At 41.3% G+C, this 16,163-nt stretch overlaps 2 protein-coding genes across 2 annotated transcripts; both read right to left on the bottom strand.

Annotated features, from left to right (window-relative positions):
* Positions 1 to 797: 797 nt before the first annotated feature.
* Positions 798 to 8,621, bottom strand: LOC145455456 (coiled-coil domain-containing protein 42 homolog). The gene is made up of 7 exons (XM_080333436.1): positions 8,426 to 8,621; positions 8,236 to 8,341; positions 7,328 to 7,518; positions 5,609 to 5,780; positions 4,256 to 4,444; positions 2,070 to 2,204; positions 798 to 1,050 (listed from the first exon to the last, which is right to left on the bottom strand). Exons 1-7 carry the CDS (start codon positions 8,479 to 8,481, stop codon positions 940 to 942), a joined length of 960 nt encoding a protein of 319 aa, XP_080189562.1. The 5' UTR covers positions 8,482 to 8,621; the 3' UTR covers positions 798 to 939.
* Positions 8,622 to 11,779: 3,158 nt separating this feature from the next.
* LOC145455832 (large ribosomal subunit protein uL10-like) lies at positions 11,780 to 14,536 on the bottom strand. The gene is made up of 6 exons (XM_080333850.1): positions 14,383 to 14,536; positions 13,719 to 13,894; positions 13,317 to 13,404; positions 13,110 to 13,256; positions 12,135 to 12,461; positions 11,780 to 11,966 (listed from the first exon to the last, which is right to left on the bottom strand). Exons 1-6 carry the CDS (start codon positions 14,434 to 14,436, stop codon positions 11,817 to 11,819), a joined length of 942 nt encoding a protein of 313 aa, XP_080189976.1. The 5' UTR covers positions 14,437 to 14,536; the 3' UTR covers positions 11,780 to 11,816.
* Between the last annotated feature and the right edge of the window lie 1,627 nt (positions 14,537 to 16,163).

The raw sequence follows: 16,163 nt of genomic DNA, 5'->3' as shown, positions 1-16,163 counted from the left end.
TTCGAAGTAATGCGTAAAGCTTCAGGCGAAACAGCGTGTTCACGAATCACGAGAACTTTATACGAGCATTTGAAGGGTTTTATTCCGGTTTTGGGGATTTTCCACAGAAATTATCAGTTCTTTATAATATATTCCCGTCAAGAGTATAGTTTTTGCGTAGATCAGTTTGCATAAAGGCCCGCTTTATAGAGAGTTGGAACCTTCGAATTGTTTTCGGACATAAATCTCTACACCGGTGGATGCCAGTCGGGGGTTTTCGAGACCCTTGGAGGTCCGTGAGCTCATTCGAAATTGACAGACTCAAACACCATAATTCAAGTAATTTCACATAGCTGCAAGGCGATGTCGGTTATGAGCGTAACAAGATTTAGTAGCTTCCATAAGCTATCGAGTATCAGCCTCGCAAACCGCAATCTAAACCAGGGCATAGGCCTACTAAAACTCGAAAATAATGTCTGGGTTTCGAAGCATTATGCGTTAGGTGCGATGTAACAGTCATCGTAAATTTGTCCCGCTGCGCTGCTGGAACGTAGTTGATAACACTGCCGTTTTTCAGTTCTGCCTGTACAATCATAAGGCTGTCAAAGCTGTAAAGGAGGACGAATTAGCAAAAAGCAGTAGATTTGGGAGTCCACGGAGGACATTTTCGATATCTTGAAACAGGATGGCAAATCCTCATAAGGATGACGCATGGTAACTCTAAAGACTGCAGTAAAACCGCTGTGTCAACTGCAAAGACCTCAGCACCAGTCCCTATCAAATTCAACTTCAATTCACACCGTAACACTGAACAACGATTTCATTTGTTCTTTCGCTCGAACAAGGTGTATGATTAGCACGACACGACGCCCTACTCGATGCAACACTTGTATGACCAAAAATATAAAGAATACGGAAATGAATAGAATAGAAAAGCTGCAGTAAGCAACCAAGTAGTTTTCATTGGGCGGTGTTGGACGGCTGACTCGTTGCGGGCACTTGCTGATTGGCCGCCTCTGCTCGCTTTATTTCGGTCGTGATTTGAGTCAAATCTTGTATAAACATTTGAATCTGTCGAAAATAAACATAGAGTCGGTATGATATGTTGCTGCGATAGAAAATGAACTAGATAATATAGCGTTGCTTTGCGTTGATTTGACTGGCCCAGCCTGCAACGTAATTTGAGTTTGTCATGCCTGATCTAGGCAGGGTTGTAACCAAGTCACAAGGCTCCGAGTCACAAGTCAATCTCACTTTTATATTTTTGACTCGAGTCAAGTCGAGTCATTTTCAATTCCCACCGAGTCAAGTCCGAGTCCAAGTCAGCGAACAGAGGATCGAGTCCGAGTCATGGTATTATGACTCGAGTCCGAGTCCAAGTCATTGTGTTGACTGCTCAGTTTCCAGTTAAAGTCTTCCAAAACCCACTTTTTTAACTCTGTTTGGTGATATTGAATGGTTCGCATTTATAATATATCAATTTTCCTCACTTTTAGCAGTTTCTGGTCGCATTTTCAAGCACCAGTACCAACAAACGAAATCCCAATAGTGTGTTGGCTTCGAAATTACAATGAAATGTCGGTCTTCGCAGTCTGAATCTCGAGTCAATGACTTGCTTCGAGTCATGCGCAATGACTCGAGTCCAAGTCGAGCCAATACACGGATTGACTCGAGTCGAGTCGAGTCATTTCCGTATTTTGAGGAAATGACTCGAGTCGAGTCGAGTCATCCGAAAACCGTGACTCGAGTCTGACTCGAGTCGAGTCATGACTCGAGTCATTACAACCCTGGATCTAGGCCTATACTTCAATTCTCCCTGGCTTGCTTAAAACTATGTTCCTATCTCTTATTTTCCAGGCGCATTGTCTATTAGTCATTTTGATGAAGTCATTCTGAAAATGGGAGTTTTCTGTTGTTGATCAGATAACAGGATTATCTACAAGCATCGTCAGATAGCAAGAATGATAATCGTAGTAATTAACACTATCACTAACGAGTTAGAACACACTCTAATCGGGGCAAAAAAATCCCCGCAACAGATCGACTGAAGATTATCACTACAAGGTCAAACGCTATTCCGTAATACCTACCTTCTCGAGTTGCAAGGCAGTGTTTTCTAAAGGTACGGTGGTCTGCTGTTTCAAGTGCTTGTTGACAAGTTGGAAAAGATTATGAGTTGCGATTTTGATTCTTCCTAAAAGTAGAGTCTTCTTTGCCGCTGTGTTCTGGAAAAAATAACACCTCCACGTTAATAGAATGAAGAATGCCGAGCCGAGAAAGAATTATTTGGCTGTTTCAAGCAAGTACACTCGTACAGGGAAGATTTTAACAAATATCCATCAGGGTAATGTAGAAATTAAGATGAACTCGATGGGCGTGGAATGGTCAAGAAATGAAAGAATAAAAACGGACATCTTAGCAGCCACACTGTGAATCTAATTTAACTTTTTACCGTAAAAGCGCCAAATACGTTATATTAAATCACTCACGCATTTTGAGACCTGTGTTTCAATATGGGAAATTTATAATAAGTAGGTATTGCTACTCAAGCTGAAGTAACGCCATAAATTCCCACTCAATTACAAGAGGCAGTAGCAATTTATGGGATGGGTCAATATTACTGCAAGTGCCAGTAGTTTCTCAATTACAAGAGGCAGTAGCAATTTATGGGGTGGGTCAATATTACTGCAAGTGCCAGTAGGTTTCTCAAGAAGAATTGGTCTGAAAACGTACTCACTTGAGTATGTAGTGCAAATAGGCAGAAACTACTTCGGTACTACGAAAAAGTAGAAGTAATTCGTTAATGATAGTCATCACCTCTGGCTTTTGCTTACTAGAGTTATTTCTTAAACACCGTTATTGATATGTGCCAATTTACTCTTGCACCGGCGTATCATACCAATGCTATGCTCAATTTCTACAGGTTTAAATGTTTACACCTACGCTTGTGGGGTTGCAAGTTACAGCAGTGGAGACAATATTTTAACGGTATATATCTTGATAATTATTTTGGTAATTATAAATACCACATAGAATATAAAGTCTGTAGAATATCTTGAAACATGATACAGGTAGGGTTGCATTTAAAACAAACGGTGTTTTAAAACACTTTGTTTAAAACATGTTTTAAACAGCGTTTTAAATGAAGGACTTTTGAAAAAAATTGTTTTTTTTTTCAAGTTGTAAAATTACGCCATAATTGTGTAAATACTTTCCAAAACAACATCTTGTATGAGCCTACGGACAATTCCCACCCGATATAGCCGACGTATATCGATATGGGATGGTAAAAACCCTCAAAATAGTCGGTTCAAGATTGATGGTACAGATATTTCATCAAAGGAGTTATATTTACCCTATATTTTCAATTGTCAATGTCACTCCACTATGAATATTCGTGACGTCATGATTTAAAATAAAATTAAAATAAAAAACATGTTTTAAATTAGGGCCTTGTTTTAAACATGTTAGTTTTAAATGCAACCCTAGATACAGGAAATAAAACATGTCTTGGTAACGACGTTATGGGTATCGCATAGATCAGTGGTTCTCAACCTGGGGGGCGTGAGAGCATCCGAAGGGGGACACGAAGAAGCGGTCAACTGAAATTTTCTTTGCGCGATTTACCTCCAATTCGCGTGTGTTTCTCTATATATAGACCTAATTTAATATTTTTTAATTCTCTCAACAATAGTCATAACCTTCCATGCCATCAGACAATCTCTTGGGGTTGCTAGCATCCCGGTTGGATTTGGTGATATGACAATGAGGGGGGCGCGAAATTTTTCACTATCATAAAGGGGGGCGTGCCTAAAAAAAGGTTGAGAACCACTGACATAGATTGAAGTCGATGCAGTATCTTGAAACGTTATACAGGAAATGACAACCCGACAAGACATGTGGTGTGATGTAATTTGTGTATGATGTGAAATATCGATATGAAATAATATGTATTTATATATGCATGTAATACAACATAAAATATTCATTCATTCATATGCATTCGACATTACATTTTGTAACTATTCAACAAATATAGAAGTCTTGGAGACAGAAACATCGAACATTGTTCGTGTGTACGAGTGTACAAGACAGACTCTGTGGTATGTCAGCCAACAAAGTCGTTCACTGCCGTGGACACCGGTTCGCCAAAAGAGATATATTCGCAGCAAATTGTAAAAGTAACCTTCTGCAGTCAGACTACACAAGTTTAACATCATAAAGGCATATGCCCTGCGTTACAAATATCGAGTGGAGACAATATCGCGCCATTCACCTGAATATGGGCCCATTTGCTTTCCCATTTGACGGCTCTGCTCTGCGCTTGATCTAACCGCGTTTGGAGTTGCGCGAGTTGATTGTTGTAGTAGAGAATTTCGTTGTTCTTCTCTTCGCTGAACTTTGCCAGTTTGGCCTTCTCCTTTTCGATGGCATCTTGATTGGTTTGTTCCCTTTCTAAAAGATCCTGAAAATATGATTAGAAAACGCTTGTGAGTTGTCGGCCGGTTGGGATATTTTGCGGTGGGATTCGTGCTGATAACCAGAGGTGGTCATGGTCAGTAACGAAGTACTTATATTTTGTCGGAGTGCTCAAGTAAGTTTAACCTACTTACACTGTTTAATCAAGTGGTTTTGTTTCCGGACCACTTCCCCTTCTACTTGAACAGATTGCTCAATCAACAAACCAATTTGCTATTCACAATTTGGATTTTGAAATGTAGAAAGTACTTTTGACATAACTTTGAATCGCTTTTACTAGTGTAATCAGGGCTGTAATGACTCGAGTTACGATTTTTGGTGACTCAATATGACTCGAGTCATTTTTTCAAATGCGTAAAATGACTCGACTCGAGTCAATTTGTGTACCAACTCGTCTTGTACTCGAGTCATTGTGCATGACTCGAAACAAGTCATATGACCCGAGACAGGGACGGCCAAGACAGACATTTCATTGTGGCTTTGAAGAATAGTAAACTCACCACGTTATTGATATTTCGTCTATCAGTCCAGATAGTTGGAAAATAGGGCCAGAAACTGCTAGGACTAAAGAAAATTACGAAATTATGATTGTGAGCCATTCTATAACACTCGAGCAGAGTTGGAAAAAAGTGGGTGGAAACGGATTGAACTCAACACTGAACAGTGAACGCAATGACTTGGACTCGGACTCGAGTCACAACACTATGACTCGGAACCTAGTGACTTGGTTACAACTCTGAGTTAAATTGTCATAAAACCCACATGAACCAGCCCCTGTATCACTGTAACAGAATATATTTTCAAAGACTCTACCATGAGCAATGTCCATCTGTACTTTTGCGTTAGTCGCAAAGATACATCTTGTAATCTCTAAAGTAGAGACTTGGATTACCTGCTGAAAGTATACGACCCTGTGACGGAATGCACTTGATGAAACTACTTACTTGAGTGCTTCTGAAACCCTCATTTTCTACTTCCACTCAAAGTGGTTTGTCATGTATTGTAAATTGCTACTCCTACTTACGACGTTACTTTTACAACCACTTGGTTCCCCTCTGGCTGTGAATCAATATTGCAGTCTACAAATAAAAATGAATCCAGCCTTAGGCTATGTAGTGTAAGTTTTAATATTCAAGCCTGACACACTTACGAGATGCGTTGCTACTAATGTTTGGTATCGTGCGATTATCTCTCGGATTTCGCTGAATTCGTCCGACGTCTCCTGAACTTTCTCCATGTATTTTTGATATATCGAGTTTTTCTCCAGTTTTTTCTGGTACCGGTCGCGTTCCTTCGACAGTTCTTCAATTTCTTCTTTTAATCTAAAAAGTGATAGAGAAAGTGAGACTCGATAAATCGGGATAAAATCACGGCAAGATGGCGATGAGAAACAAGGTATAAATCCAGACAAAATACAAGCAGACGAAAAAATGCTGGTCTGTGCTCGAGATTACCCGACAACGATCTGTCATATTGATTTAGTCTTGTTTGCCCATTTTCTGTTACCTTCCATCACTTTTCATTTAGTGTCCGTCATATTGACATGTTCTTTTATTTCTATCTGTAGGATTTTATTGAAAGACTATTCAAAGTCGCTTCGACTCCTTCCTATCTTTTCATTGTATGGCAATCTTGTGGCGTTTTCTATTATGTGTAATATACAAATGAATGAATGCCAAGCATATGATGCATATTCTACCACAAGATACAATGAGTAACAGTAAAATCTGCTATTGACCAATGTTACACAAGATTAGAAAAACACCTTATCAGGTATAAATCTTGTCCATGCCAAGGGAAAGAGATGAATTTACAATGTGCCTTTCAGGTTACAGTAAGGAAATGACGTTATGTATTTTTGTCCTCTGTGTTGTTTTTTTCGGCATATACACCGATATATCCTTATAAGCCTTTCCAAGTCTTGCACTACCCCAGCATGCTATCCCGGTGATGCTGACGCCAAGCGGGGAATTCATGGATACCGGTGTTACTAATCAGGTCTTTGGTCTGACCCGGCTGGGGATTGAACCCACAACCTACCGATCAAGAAGCCAGGCGCTTCATCATTATCATCATGTTTGTTAACATTCTTTTTGCAGTAGTCATTTGTAATTTGCTTTTTACGGTAATATGAAGTGTGTATTGAGGTGCTGACTCAATAATAGGCAATAATAGGCAACGATCTCTTCACATTCCCAATACATTCTGGCGATAAATATTATTATTATTTTATGGAAAATGTTTAGCTTATGAGTGCCCAAGAGATTCGATTCTGTATAAAGTACCAAGCATCAAGTAAAGTCAAGTATCCAAGTACCACTCAATACGTGTAAGAACATTATGAATTGCTTGGAAAGTTTGTAAATTTGATTCAACTACATATAATATAATGCCAGTTACATTACACTGAAGATAACTTCGTATTTTCAACCATATCTATTTCATAGAGCATTCATAACTTTGCTGCCAGTCAATCAGTATTTTCCAGAAATGGCGCTTCCGCCAGCATGCGCAGGCCTGTGCTGCATGTTCCCAATACCGAGATGGTTTCAAGGCTTCCACGCTGAGAGGAAAGCCTCGAAACTAGGATCATAGTTGATAAAATAATTAGTAGCAAGGGGAATATAATTTCCCAAGGCCTACTCGAAAAAAAATTGTCACTCACTACTTGACTGAAATCATTACAACTAATATTCAAGTCATATCCAAAAAATCAAATCATAATCAAATCTAACCCGGTAATTTCAGAAAAGTGACCAACATATCATCAGATGATCCGATTTTGTAATATCAGCAAGTTCAGGTTATAGATTACGGCCGTTTTCTGATAAATTGTGACATTTTTCACTGACAGAAAATTCCCACTGACTTTTCGATATCCTTTTCTTTGGTCTTCCTCAGTTCCTTTTCGTCGTGTGTTTTTCGTACAGCCCGCGCGCGTTTCGAGTCGTTCTCCTTGAGGAATTTATCGAACTTGAGGAGGGATTCCTTCAGATTGTGTTCCTTGTGGTCTAATTCTTCACGTCGTTGTTGCAGACTTTCCATCTTCATTTGAAACTCCTGGAGGAAAAAACACGAATGTTTCATGTCGAAAACTTATAGCTTACATAAGACAGTAAGGTGGTTATGTGAAGTTTGAGCTTGGAAACTGAGAGTGGTCTATTTTTAACCTTGAGCTCCAGTCTTGTTTCTGAATTGGACATGCGACAGAAAAAACCTTGTGGGTTGGCAAAGATTTTCTGGTTCCAGACGAGGTGCATTGGAACATGCAAAGTATAGTTATATAATCGACATTTTTTGAATCTATAACGAGAAAAAACATATATCGTCACACATACGTCTTTATATTAGTATTTAAAAATCTCTACTGGAATCTCGGTGCATTTTGCCTAATATAACATGTGAGCAGCGATGATTCTCCAAGTTAAAGTAATGTAATAAAAAAATAAAACACAGGACACCGATTCCATACAGGCTAAAAATAGTGTCACGCACAGCCTGTGTTGCGTTAGCAAAAAAAACTGCTGACTAACAATCAACAGTTTAAACTAATTTCCATCCAGTCTGCAATCCCAATATTTGACTGCTGAAATGCCAGACCATTTGGACCTGGAAATCCAAACACAAGTGATCTAAATACCCAGCGATATGTATCTATGATGTGGCGTCACTTGCAAGCTGCAAGACAATAACAAGAGGAAAACTTGGTCTGAACAGTGACGGTGATAAGTCAATACTTTTAGTTAGACGAAACAACGTGATAACACTATACCAAACCTCTTTCTGAGCATTAAGAGCTTGCTCCACTTCTGCCATCTCCCGTCTTTTCTCTAGAAGTCTTGTTGCAGGAGTGAGATGGTCTTCCTCTCTTTCGGGCATTTTTCTGTTATCGGCAATGATTAATCACAGTTGAAGATTCATTGCGAGATATAGTATTCGGATCGAAATTACATGAAACTATACGTACACCAAAAGTTTGTCCTCGAAAGTGCTTCGAAAGTAATCATCCAGATTGACCGCCATGATGTTATTTCCTTGTGCGACCAGTCCTAAATACGCGGAGAGTTGAAGCGAGTTGGAGATGCTAACGAATAACGGCAGAAATCGAATATGCGGATAATAATTCTGTTATTCTGTCTGGTACGGTACCGCAATATCTTGGCGCACTCCCCGGAGCTGCAAATTTTCGTTACTATAGGCGGTTGCTAACATTGTGAGAAACCATGCATATCAAACCATTGAGTTCGCTTTTCATTCAGTATATTTTCATTGAATAATTTCACTAATTCAGAGTTCACTAGAAGACACGAGTGTGAGTGGAGTTTCGCCACATGTTATTAAACGATGTTGACTTCTACTATGAATCTATGAATTGTTGATTAAAAGACGATAGGAATTTACGGACCATGGTAGAAATTGGTGATATTAACTGCGTTGCAACAAACTAGACGTCACGTCAATATGCAGGTGCAGGACTATTTAGCGCCTACCGTTTCGAAATGACGGCGCGGATTCGTTCGTAGCCTCAAACCCGCCCCCCAAAAAAGTACTTTTCAGAGGGCCATTCAAATTAATGCAACAGCCCCACACACCGAATGAAATACATTTATATTGCTAGCATGCTGGATAAATAAGTATAATTCACAGAACGGACGTTCATCATCTGCCACTTGCATAATTCTAGAATGGAAAATGGCACAACTTCAAAAAAACTTATGTGCTTCTATGCGCGAGATTGCATGGTACAAGACCGGGTATGTCAGTTGGCGCTGTGAATCAAAACGGATTGATTCACTCGTACGGCATGTAACATGCGACATAACCTATGAAACACCCGAGAGGATTCCACAATCGTACTTGAATGACACGTGGAATTTCATATTTTTATAAATGGTCAAGACGAGTCACTACCACCCTGGCCACCTGCTCCAGTATCAATGCTTGCGAGATTTCATGAGACGTGCAATATCCTCTCCATGTCATGTAGATATACCCAGCTATCACTACTGTGGGTAAACTGGATGTAGGCCTACTCAGCTATCGCAGCTAGCACTACATGATGTCCTAATGGCAACATAGTCCGCACACACCCAAATGATGTCCGCGGAAACACCCTAGTCACAATGTCCAAACTCACCAGAGACGATGTGTTGTCATTCGGACATCGTGTCTGGGGTGTGTTGCAACTCAGACATCATGTCCACATCCACAGCAGTGATAGCTGTATATCCTCTAGGTCAGTGATTCTCAACCGCCGGTCCGCCAGGTATATTACAATTTTATACCTTGATTTCAGGATGCGACAAGTACGAGCTGACTCGCCAAACCTCGCAGTTTGCACGATCATTCGTTTTCAATTTATTCATTTCATGCAGAACCGCCGTAACTACCGCACCAAAACCTCCTATTACAGGGGCCTAAAGTGATTTCGTGAGCACCGTAACTGCCGCACCCCAAACCCCCCAATTGGGGGGGCGAGCTCGAAGGGGGCCCAAAATTATTTCGTGAATTAGCATAAATCATAGAGTATTTTTTGAAAATTTATGCAATTTTTTCAAAAATTTTTCGCGCTGCGCGCGAATTCAAGTAGACATTTGTCTTTATTATTGGCTATTACCGCGCCACGACCCACCAAGACATACAATGAAGTTTTGGGCCATATAACATGCGACTCCAAGAAGTGTGCCAGAACGATCAGCAGCGAGAAAACCTTGGCCGAAAAGGTCTATGCCCTTATGCTGACCGAAGACTTCGTTATATATACTAAATACATATAGGTTTAATTGTCCATAGGCGCCTAAATGACTGGCGCCGAATGTTGCTGTCTTTGCAATCTGAACCTCACAAGACAAATACCATCCCGCTGGGAAAAATTTTATGCCAATGAAGAAATACCAATTTGAAATCGTGTGCGTCTCGCAGTTTAGAAGCTCACGTTTGGGCGATTCTATATTTTTTGTTATAGCAGACTGGAAGTCACGAAATAACATCATGTAACGAAGTCCTATCAACGGGTCCGCCCGCCGAAAATGTTTAATTATTATTTACGGGCCCTCCCGTTTTCAAGAGACTTCACTCGGCTCTACCGGTGAATCTAATTACGTGAGTAGAGAGGACAATAAATTGATAGCATAATATATATGCAATTGCCGATCTGATTGACCGATTTTATCATAAATTATCGAAAATTTTCACGCTTCGCGCTGCCTCACAATACAGTACAGATGATTTCGTGACAAAAGCGAACAACGTGATGAGGGGGTCGTTTTACACCCTATGGGAGCCCAAGACCCACGTTTTTGGGGGCCTGACGAGGTACTGTTTCGTTCCTGTCAATGGGTAGGCTATACGCCCGAAGATGTTTAATTATTATTGAGTCGCCCTACCTTTTCAAACACACCTCACTCAGCTCTACCGACAAATCTGATTACTTGAGCAGAGAGAAGATAAAAATTGATATATGCGATACCCGATCATACTGACCGATTCAATCATGAATTCTAGAAATTTTCCGCGCTTAGGCGACAAAAGCTGATTCACTAAACAAACTCCCAACAATATGATAAATAGCGGAAACAGGGTATCGGCGGAGGGGGGCCTATAACCCTATGGGGGAGGCCAAGACCCAAGTTTTGGGGGGGGCTGACGAAGTGCTGTTACGGCCCTGCATATAGTATATTAGAGAGTATTTATTTGAAACTTCATCTAACTTTTAAACAAAATTCGCGCTTATACCGATTTAGTGTCACTAAATGCCTTGATTATTGGGTGCCCTTTCCCAAGAAATACACATGATTTATAGCAATAGGCATTCCGGCGTCAGCCATTGCCGCGCTGCGACGCACCAACACAGGATGAAGTTCAGGCGAACATAGGACTCCGAAGTTTTCCAAAGATTCGGCAGAGAGAACATCGACGGTAGCACGCGTATCGACTCAGCAGTCTCACTACCGTTAAATCCATGGATGCCATCAATCATCATGAACATCAATTTCGATCAAACCCTTCAGAATGTCACTCTCCAGCACCACATACTTGCAAAAATCGGCAGCATACTGCAATTTTTGAAAGTCCGTTAAGTATTCTTCGAGATTTTACTGGTTGGCGAGGCGAAAAAGTTCGAGAACCACTGCTCTAGCTAGGACACTCTTCGCACTAAAACGCCTTATTTCCGAAACGCAGCTAACACTTTACTCGAGATAGACGCTGTCCTCTGATCGCAGCCAAGCGGCATTCTCCCTACAGAAGGGGCGATCGCAGGATAAGACCGTGCTGTACAGCAATCGAAAATAAAACCAGCACACACACAGCACAAGACAGATACGACGAAGTGGCGTCAATGTATTCGCACATATTTCTCAGCCGAACAGGTCAAAACCCATATCCTCATCAGATGAATCTTCCTCTTCCTCGGCAGGAGCAGCAGCAGCAGCTTCCTCTTTCCTTTCCTCACCACCCGCCGGTGCGGCGACAGCAAACGCAGACGGGTCAGCCAAGTATGCCTTCATCTGAAACAAGTATTCGTACATGCAATACATTCGGTAATAGAATATACCACCCCAAAAGTACTATTACTTAAGGTCTCCAAAGGCTTGTTGATAAATTAGCAGAGTCACTATAATTGCCAGTATCTATTAATGCATAACAGTTTGCAGGGAATCCGTACGAAAACCCACCTTCTCTGCCTCTGGGAACGTGATCTCAGTCTCGGCAGCGACAGCAAGCAGATTCTTGAAGCCGTTGATAATCGAATGAGGCACGGAAGCCACCGTCGGGTATCCGATCTCGAGAGACACGGCGGCGACGTTGCGCACTCCGTCCATGAAACGCTTGCGGATGTCCTCGGGCGTGATGTCGAGGATGTCCGGACTGAAGCAACTGCCGGAATCGTACACTTGCTGCACCTCCAGCCCGTACGAGAAGGGAGAGATCTTCAGCATGTTCAACAGAGTGGCTTCGGACGCTCCGACCTTGTCGCCAGGTTTCAAGATGTGGACATTGTTCTGAACAAGACAGACATTGTACATACAGACCGTTTTAGGCATGGTTACACTAGCTCGCAAAAGCTTAAAGGGTCAAGTGTTTCAATCGACAGGTACACCCTTGCCACACAGGCCGGATGGGTTTATGATAGAATTCTTTTGATATATCCCTCCGACATGATGATAACAGCCCTTGTATGAAAGTATCACCTTTTAAAAAGGGAATTAGGCATTCTTAGTAAGAACATGGTTATGTCTGTCATGTCGTTTAAATGATAACCATATAGCCAAGATATAGCTGAGAGAACATGAAAACTTTACAGAAACTGTGCAGAATAGACAAAAATATACTCCGGACTTTACTATGACGGTATCTTTGAACTACTTGCTATTCAGTTTCAGGCAATGTCAATTACTTTTCACAGCAACGACAAACTCATCAGACTTATTTATTTCTACTCCCAAGCAGTTTCTAGATTAGAACTCCCTACTAAAACTTGAGTAGGAAATTTACAGCATTACTCCCACTTAGTAGCAATGTTGACTTTCATTAACCATGAATGAAGGGGACGACGGTAAGTTTGTTCTAACTCTCAAGCAGTTCAAAGCAAATAAAGGCCACAAAACACAAAGTTCGAAAGCCGACACGCTCAAATCCGAGGATCTTACGATGATTTCAATGGATCCTCTCGAAATCTTGGTCTGGATCGACAGAGCTTGGAAAAAAGAGGTCTTTTCCGGGCCGAGGCCAGTGTTCTGAGCCGGGATGGTGACATCGTTCGGCGAAATGGCGCCGGCACGGGCAGGTGCCGCAACCTAATACACAATGCAACGTTAAAAACCAAGCACAATAATGAGACCAGGGGGATGTCAAACCTTATTTTCGAGAAGCAAGTCACGAATTTCAGTCAAATCTTGATCGGTGAACACCAAACCCACATTACCCTTGATGTGGGGTAGCAACCTGAAAGCAAAGAATCGTCTTAGTTTCCAGATGGCACAATCCCAGTCCTGACAATAATTCTCGTTGATAAATCAACTATAATAGAGTAGCAAGGAGCGCATTTATTCAGCTGACCACTTTCAACTTAGAATTAAACTATAATCAGCCCTAAATGCGACTCAGACAGTTCTACGAACAGTTCATCTTCACACTCCACACCACGACACTGGGTTCTGCCATTTCTGGCAATGCCGATTATGTGAGAAAGTCGTGTCAATTGAATGATCATCATTGCCGCAAACTACCCCAAATCACATTCACACTCGGTCGCATACCTCTCAAGATCAGGGTTGCTTTGAAGATGGCCTTTGATGGCTTTCCTCATCATGGTGTTTTTGCCCATGAGAACGGTGGCCTTTCCTCGAAGGCTGACTCGGATTTGCTGCATCTGCTTGGAGCTGACATTGTCTGCTCCCACAATGAAGCACTTTTGAAATTCATCCAAAAGTTGCTGAAATGAGAGATGGTTGCCGTTTGATTCTTGCAATCGGGTGAATAGTGTGAAACTATATCGACTGATCAGATTGGAAACAAAAAACCTACCGTATATAATGTATAACTAAATATTAATAATTCAAGCTATTGGAACATATCAAGTAACCTATTGAAGGCCGCGCAACATTTAAACATACACAGCGCCAAGAATTCATGCAGTTTTGGGAACTCACAATGTTTCAATCAACAGGTCCACCATGCCACGAGACAAGATGGGTTTATGATAGAACTTGCTTTATATATCCCTGCGACATGATGATAACAGTCCTTGTATGAAAGTATCACCTTTAAATAGGGAATCGCGCATTTTTCGACTCAACATTCAGAGCCACACCACTAACCTGACAAGTATAGCACCTCCAAGGAGGGGGAATAACGTATCAAAAGTAGTGAAAATGGTAACATAACGACACGTATGCTAGAAACGAATCGAAGCTTACTCACGATCATTTTCAGGAAGTAGTTTGACTTCCATGTTGCTTTGTCTTCCCTGGGCATCTTTGCTGTGCTCAAGGATTTCCGATCGGTATTTTAAAGACAAAGTAGTGGTTCTGAAAACGACACTGCGTCAATGCTTCGGCAAACGACGAGAGCAATGTTTATCGTATATGGACAAAACTCCATTATTGGTAACCGATAGCGCTCGAGCAAGGAGATGCCACGAGATAGGAATTAGAGATGCGTCTTACCTGACGTTCTCAGCGAAAAGACCGACAAAATGCGATCACCGCCGCGTGTCGGTGCATCCGTTGCGCTTCATTGCCAACGATCATTGTTATCTTATAAAATGGTTATATAATATATATAGCTCAGTGGTATACGGCCGTAAACCTAACTTTACGCTGATTAGTCGAGAGACAATGGCCATGGATACGGCGCAGCAACGGAGGACGCTGCATTTACCTAAGCCTAGTTGGCACTACGATGTATTCCTATAGCCGTATAGACTGTATAAAAACGACAAGATTACAGTTAAATGTTTATTTCTTCATCAATAACAGAAATAGGAAAGGAAATAAAATATTTAGTAACATATACTGATATATAATGCCGAAATACTGCTGTGTTTACAAATGCAGTGCCACCAATGGCAATAAACTGGGGAAGAACAGATCTTTCCATTCATTTCCTTCCAACGCAAAGGACAGGAAGGCTTGGGAATGCAGAGTAAGAAGGCATGACTTCAAGCCTACTTCCACAAGCTTCATTTGCTCCTCATCGCCGACCTCACTGCAGTTGCAGTGACTTTAAAAGCCCAGAAATCACAGTGAGCCGAGCATGGGAGAGTGGAAAGAATGTCAAAGACAAGAAAAAATGCATTGATCAGTTCAAATACTGTAATGTCGTGGAGCACAAAGCCTTGAACAGGCTAAAAGCACCAATGTTGTGTACAATGAAAATTTGGTCCTACCACTTTTGCAAGGAAGATTTTGCTGCTAGTGCATTATAGATACACCAATACAGTTTAGAAAATCACGTCTCAAGAGAGGTGCGATTCCCAGTCACAATCTCCGTGGTGAAGCAGAAAATACGCGCATTGCAAAAAGGCGGACCCTGAACTCCATGCCGTGTCAACTGTCTTCCTCCAATGTTGTGGATGCTGCACATGCAAATCCTACATTGTCATCTGGTGATCCTGATATAGAATTCCCATCGTGTAGCCTTAAAATGGCATCTTCAAAGCCATCACCTGAATCTTCGGGTTAGAAGCCAACAACATTAGTCATATGCAGATTAGCTATCTTGCCCACAGGACATCAGAACAGCGAGAATGTGCAGAATGGGGTAAATACATAGGGCTCATCGACTCACAATAAGTAGCAATTTTGGTAGGGTTTTGGACTGCTTTGGGGGGACCAGGACAGCAGGTACTCCATATCCACCATCTCTTTTCAAATCACTTCAAGGACAGTACAGTAGGAACAGGGATTCAATATTGTGGGTGTTATCGCACGAAAAAAGGGCTATTCAAGACTACTATATGTAGCATCACTCATGTGATGGTCTTGTTCCTAATTTTCCATGTGGATGCCTGGGTGCTTCACCTGATAGAGGGATTCTAGATGAGCAGACCTCATCTGCAGTTGGTGTGCTTGAGGTAAAGTGCCCCTAGAGATATCGTAACAACACAGTCGATGAGTTCATGAAATTTGAACTTGGGCAGATATCACAGAAAAACAGTTTTTATTTGACTGCTACTGGATAATTACAAGTAAATCACTCTT

This window comes from Botryllus schlosseri, chromosome 14, assembly GCF_051294905.1.
Source record: "Botryllus schlosseri isolate E-star chromosome 14, Bs_hap1, whole genome shotgun sequence".
NCBI classification, from domain to species: Eukaryota; Metazoa; Chordata; class Ascidiacea; order Stolidobranchia; family Styelidae; genus Botryllus; species Botryllus schlosseri.
This window is presented reverse-complemented; position numbering and strand designations above follow the sequence as displayed.

Coding starts and splice junctions, on each gene's coding strand:
- LOC145455456 (XM_080333436.1), bottom strand. CDS start 8,481: ATGGCGGTCAATCTGGATGATTACTTTCGAAGCACTTTCGAGGACAAA. Junction 8,342..8,425: donor TTCGAGGACAAACTTTTGGT/GTACGTATAGTT, acceptor TGCCGATAACAG/AAAAATGCCCGAAAGAGAGG. Junction 5,781..7,327: donor AAAGAAAAGGATATCGAAAA/GTCAGTGGGAAT, acceptor ATCACTTTTTAG/ATTAAAAGAAGAAATTGAAG.
- LOC145455832 (XM_080333850.1), bottom strand. CDS start 14,436: ATGCCCAGGGAAGACAAAGCAACATGGAAGTCAAACTACTTCCTGAAA. Junction 13,405..13,718: donor AGCAACCCTGATCTTGAGAG/GTATGCGACCGA, acceptor CTTTGCTTTCAG/GTTGCTACCCCACATCAAGG. Junction 13,257..13,316: donor ACTTGCTTCTCGAAAATAAG/GTTTGACATCCC, acceptor ATTGTGTATTAG/GTTGCGGCACCTGCCCGTGC.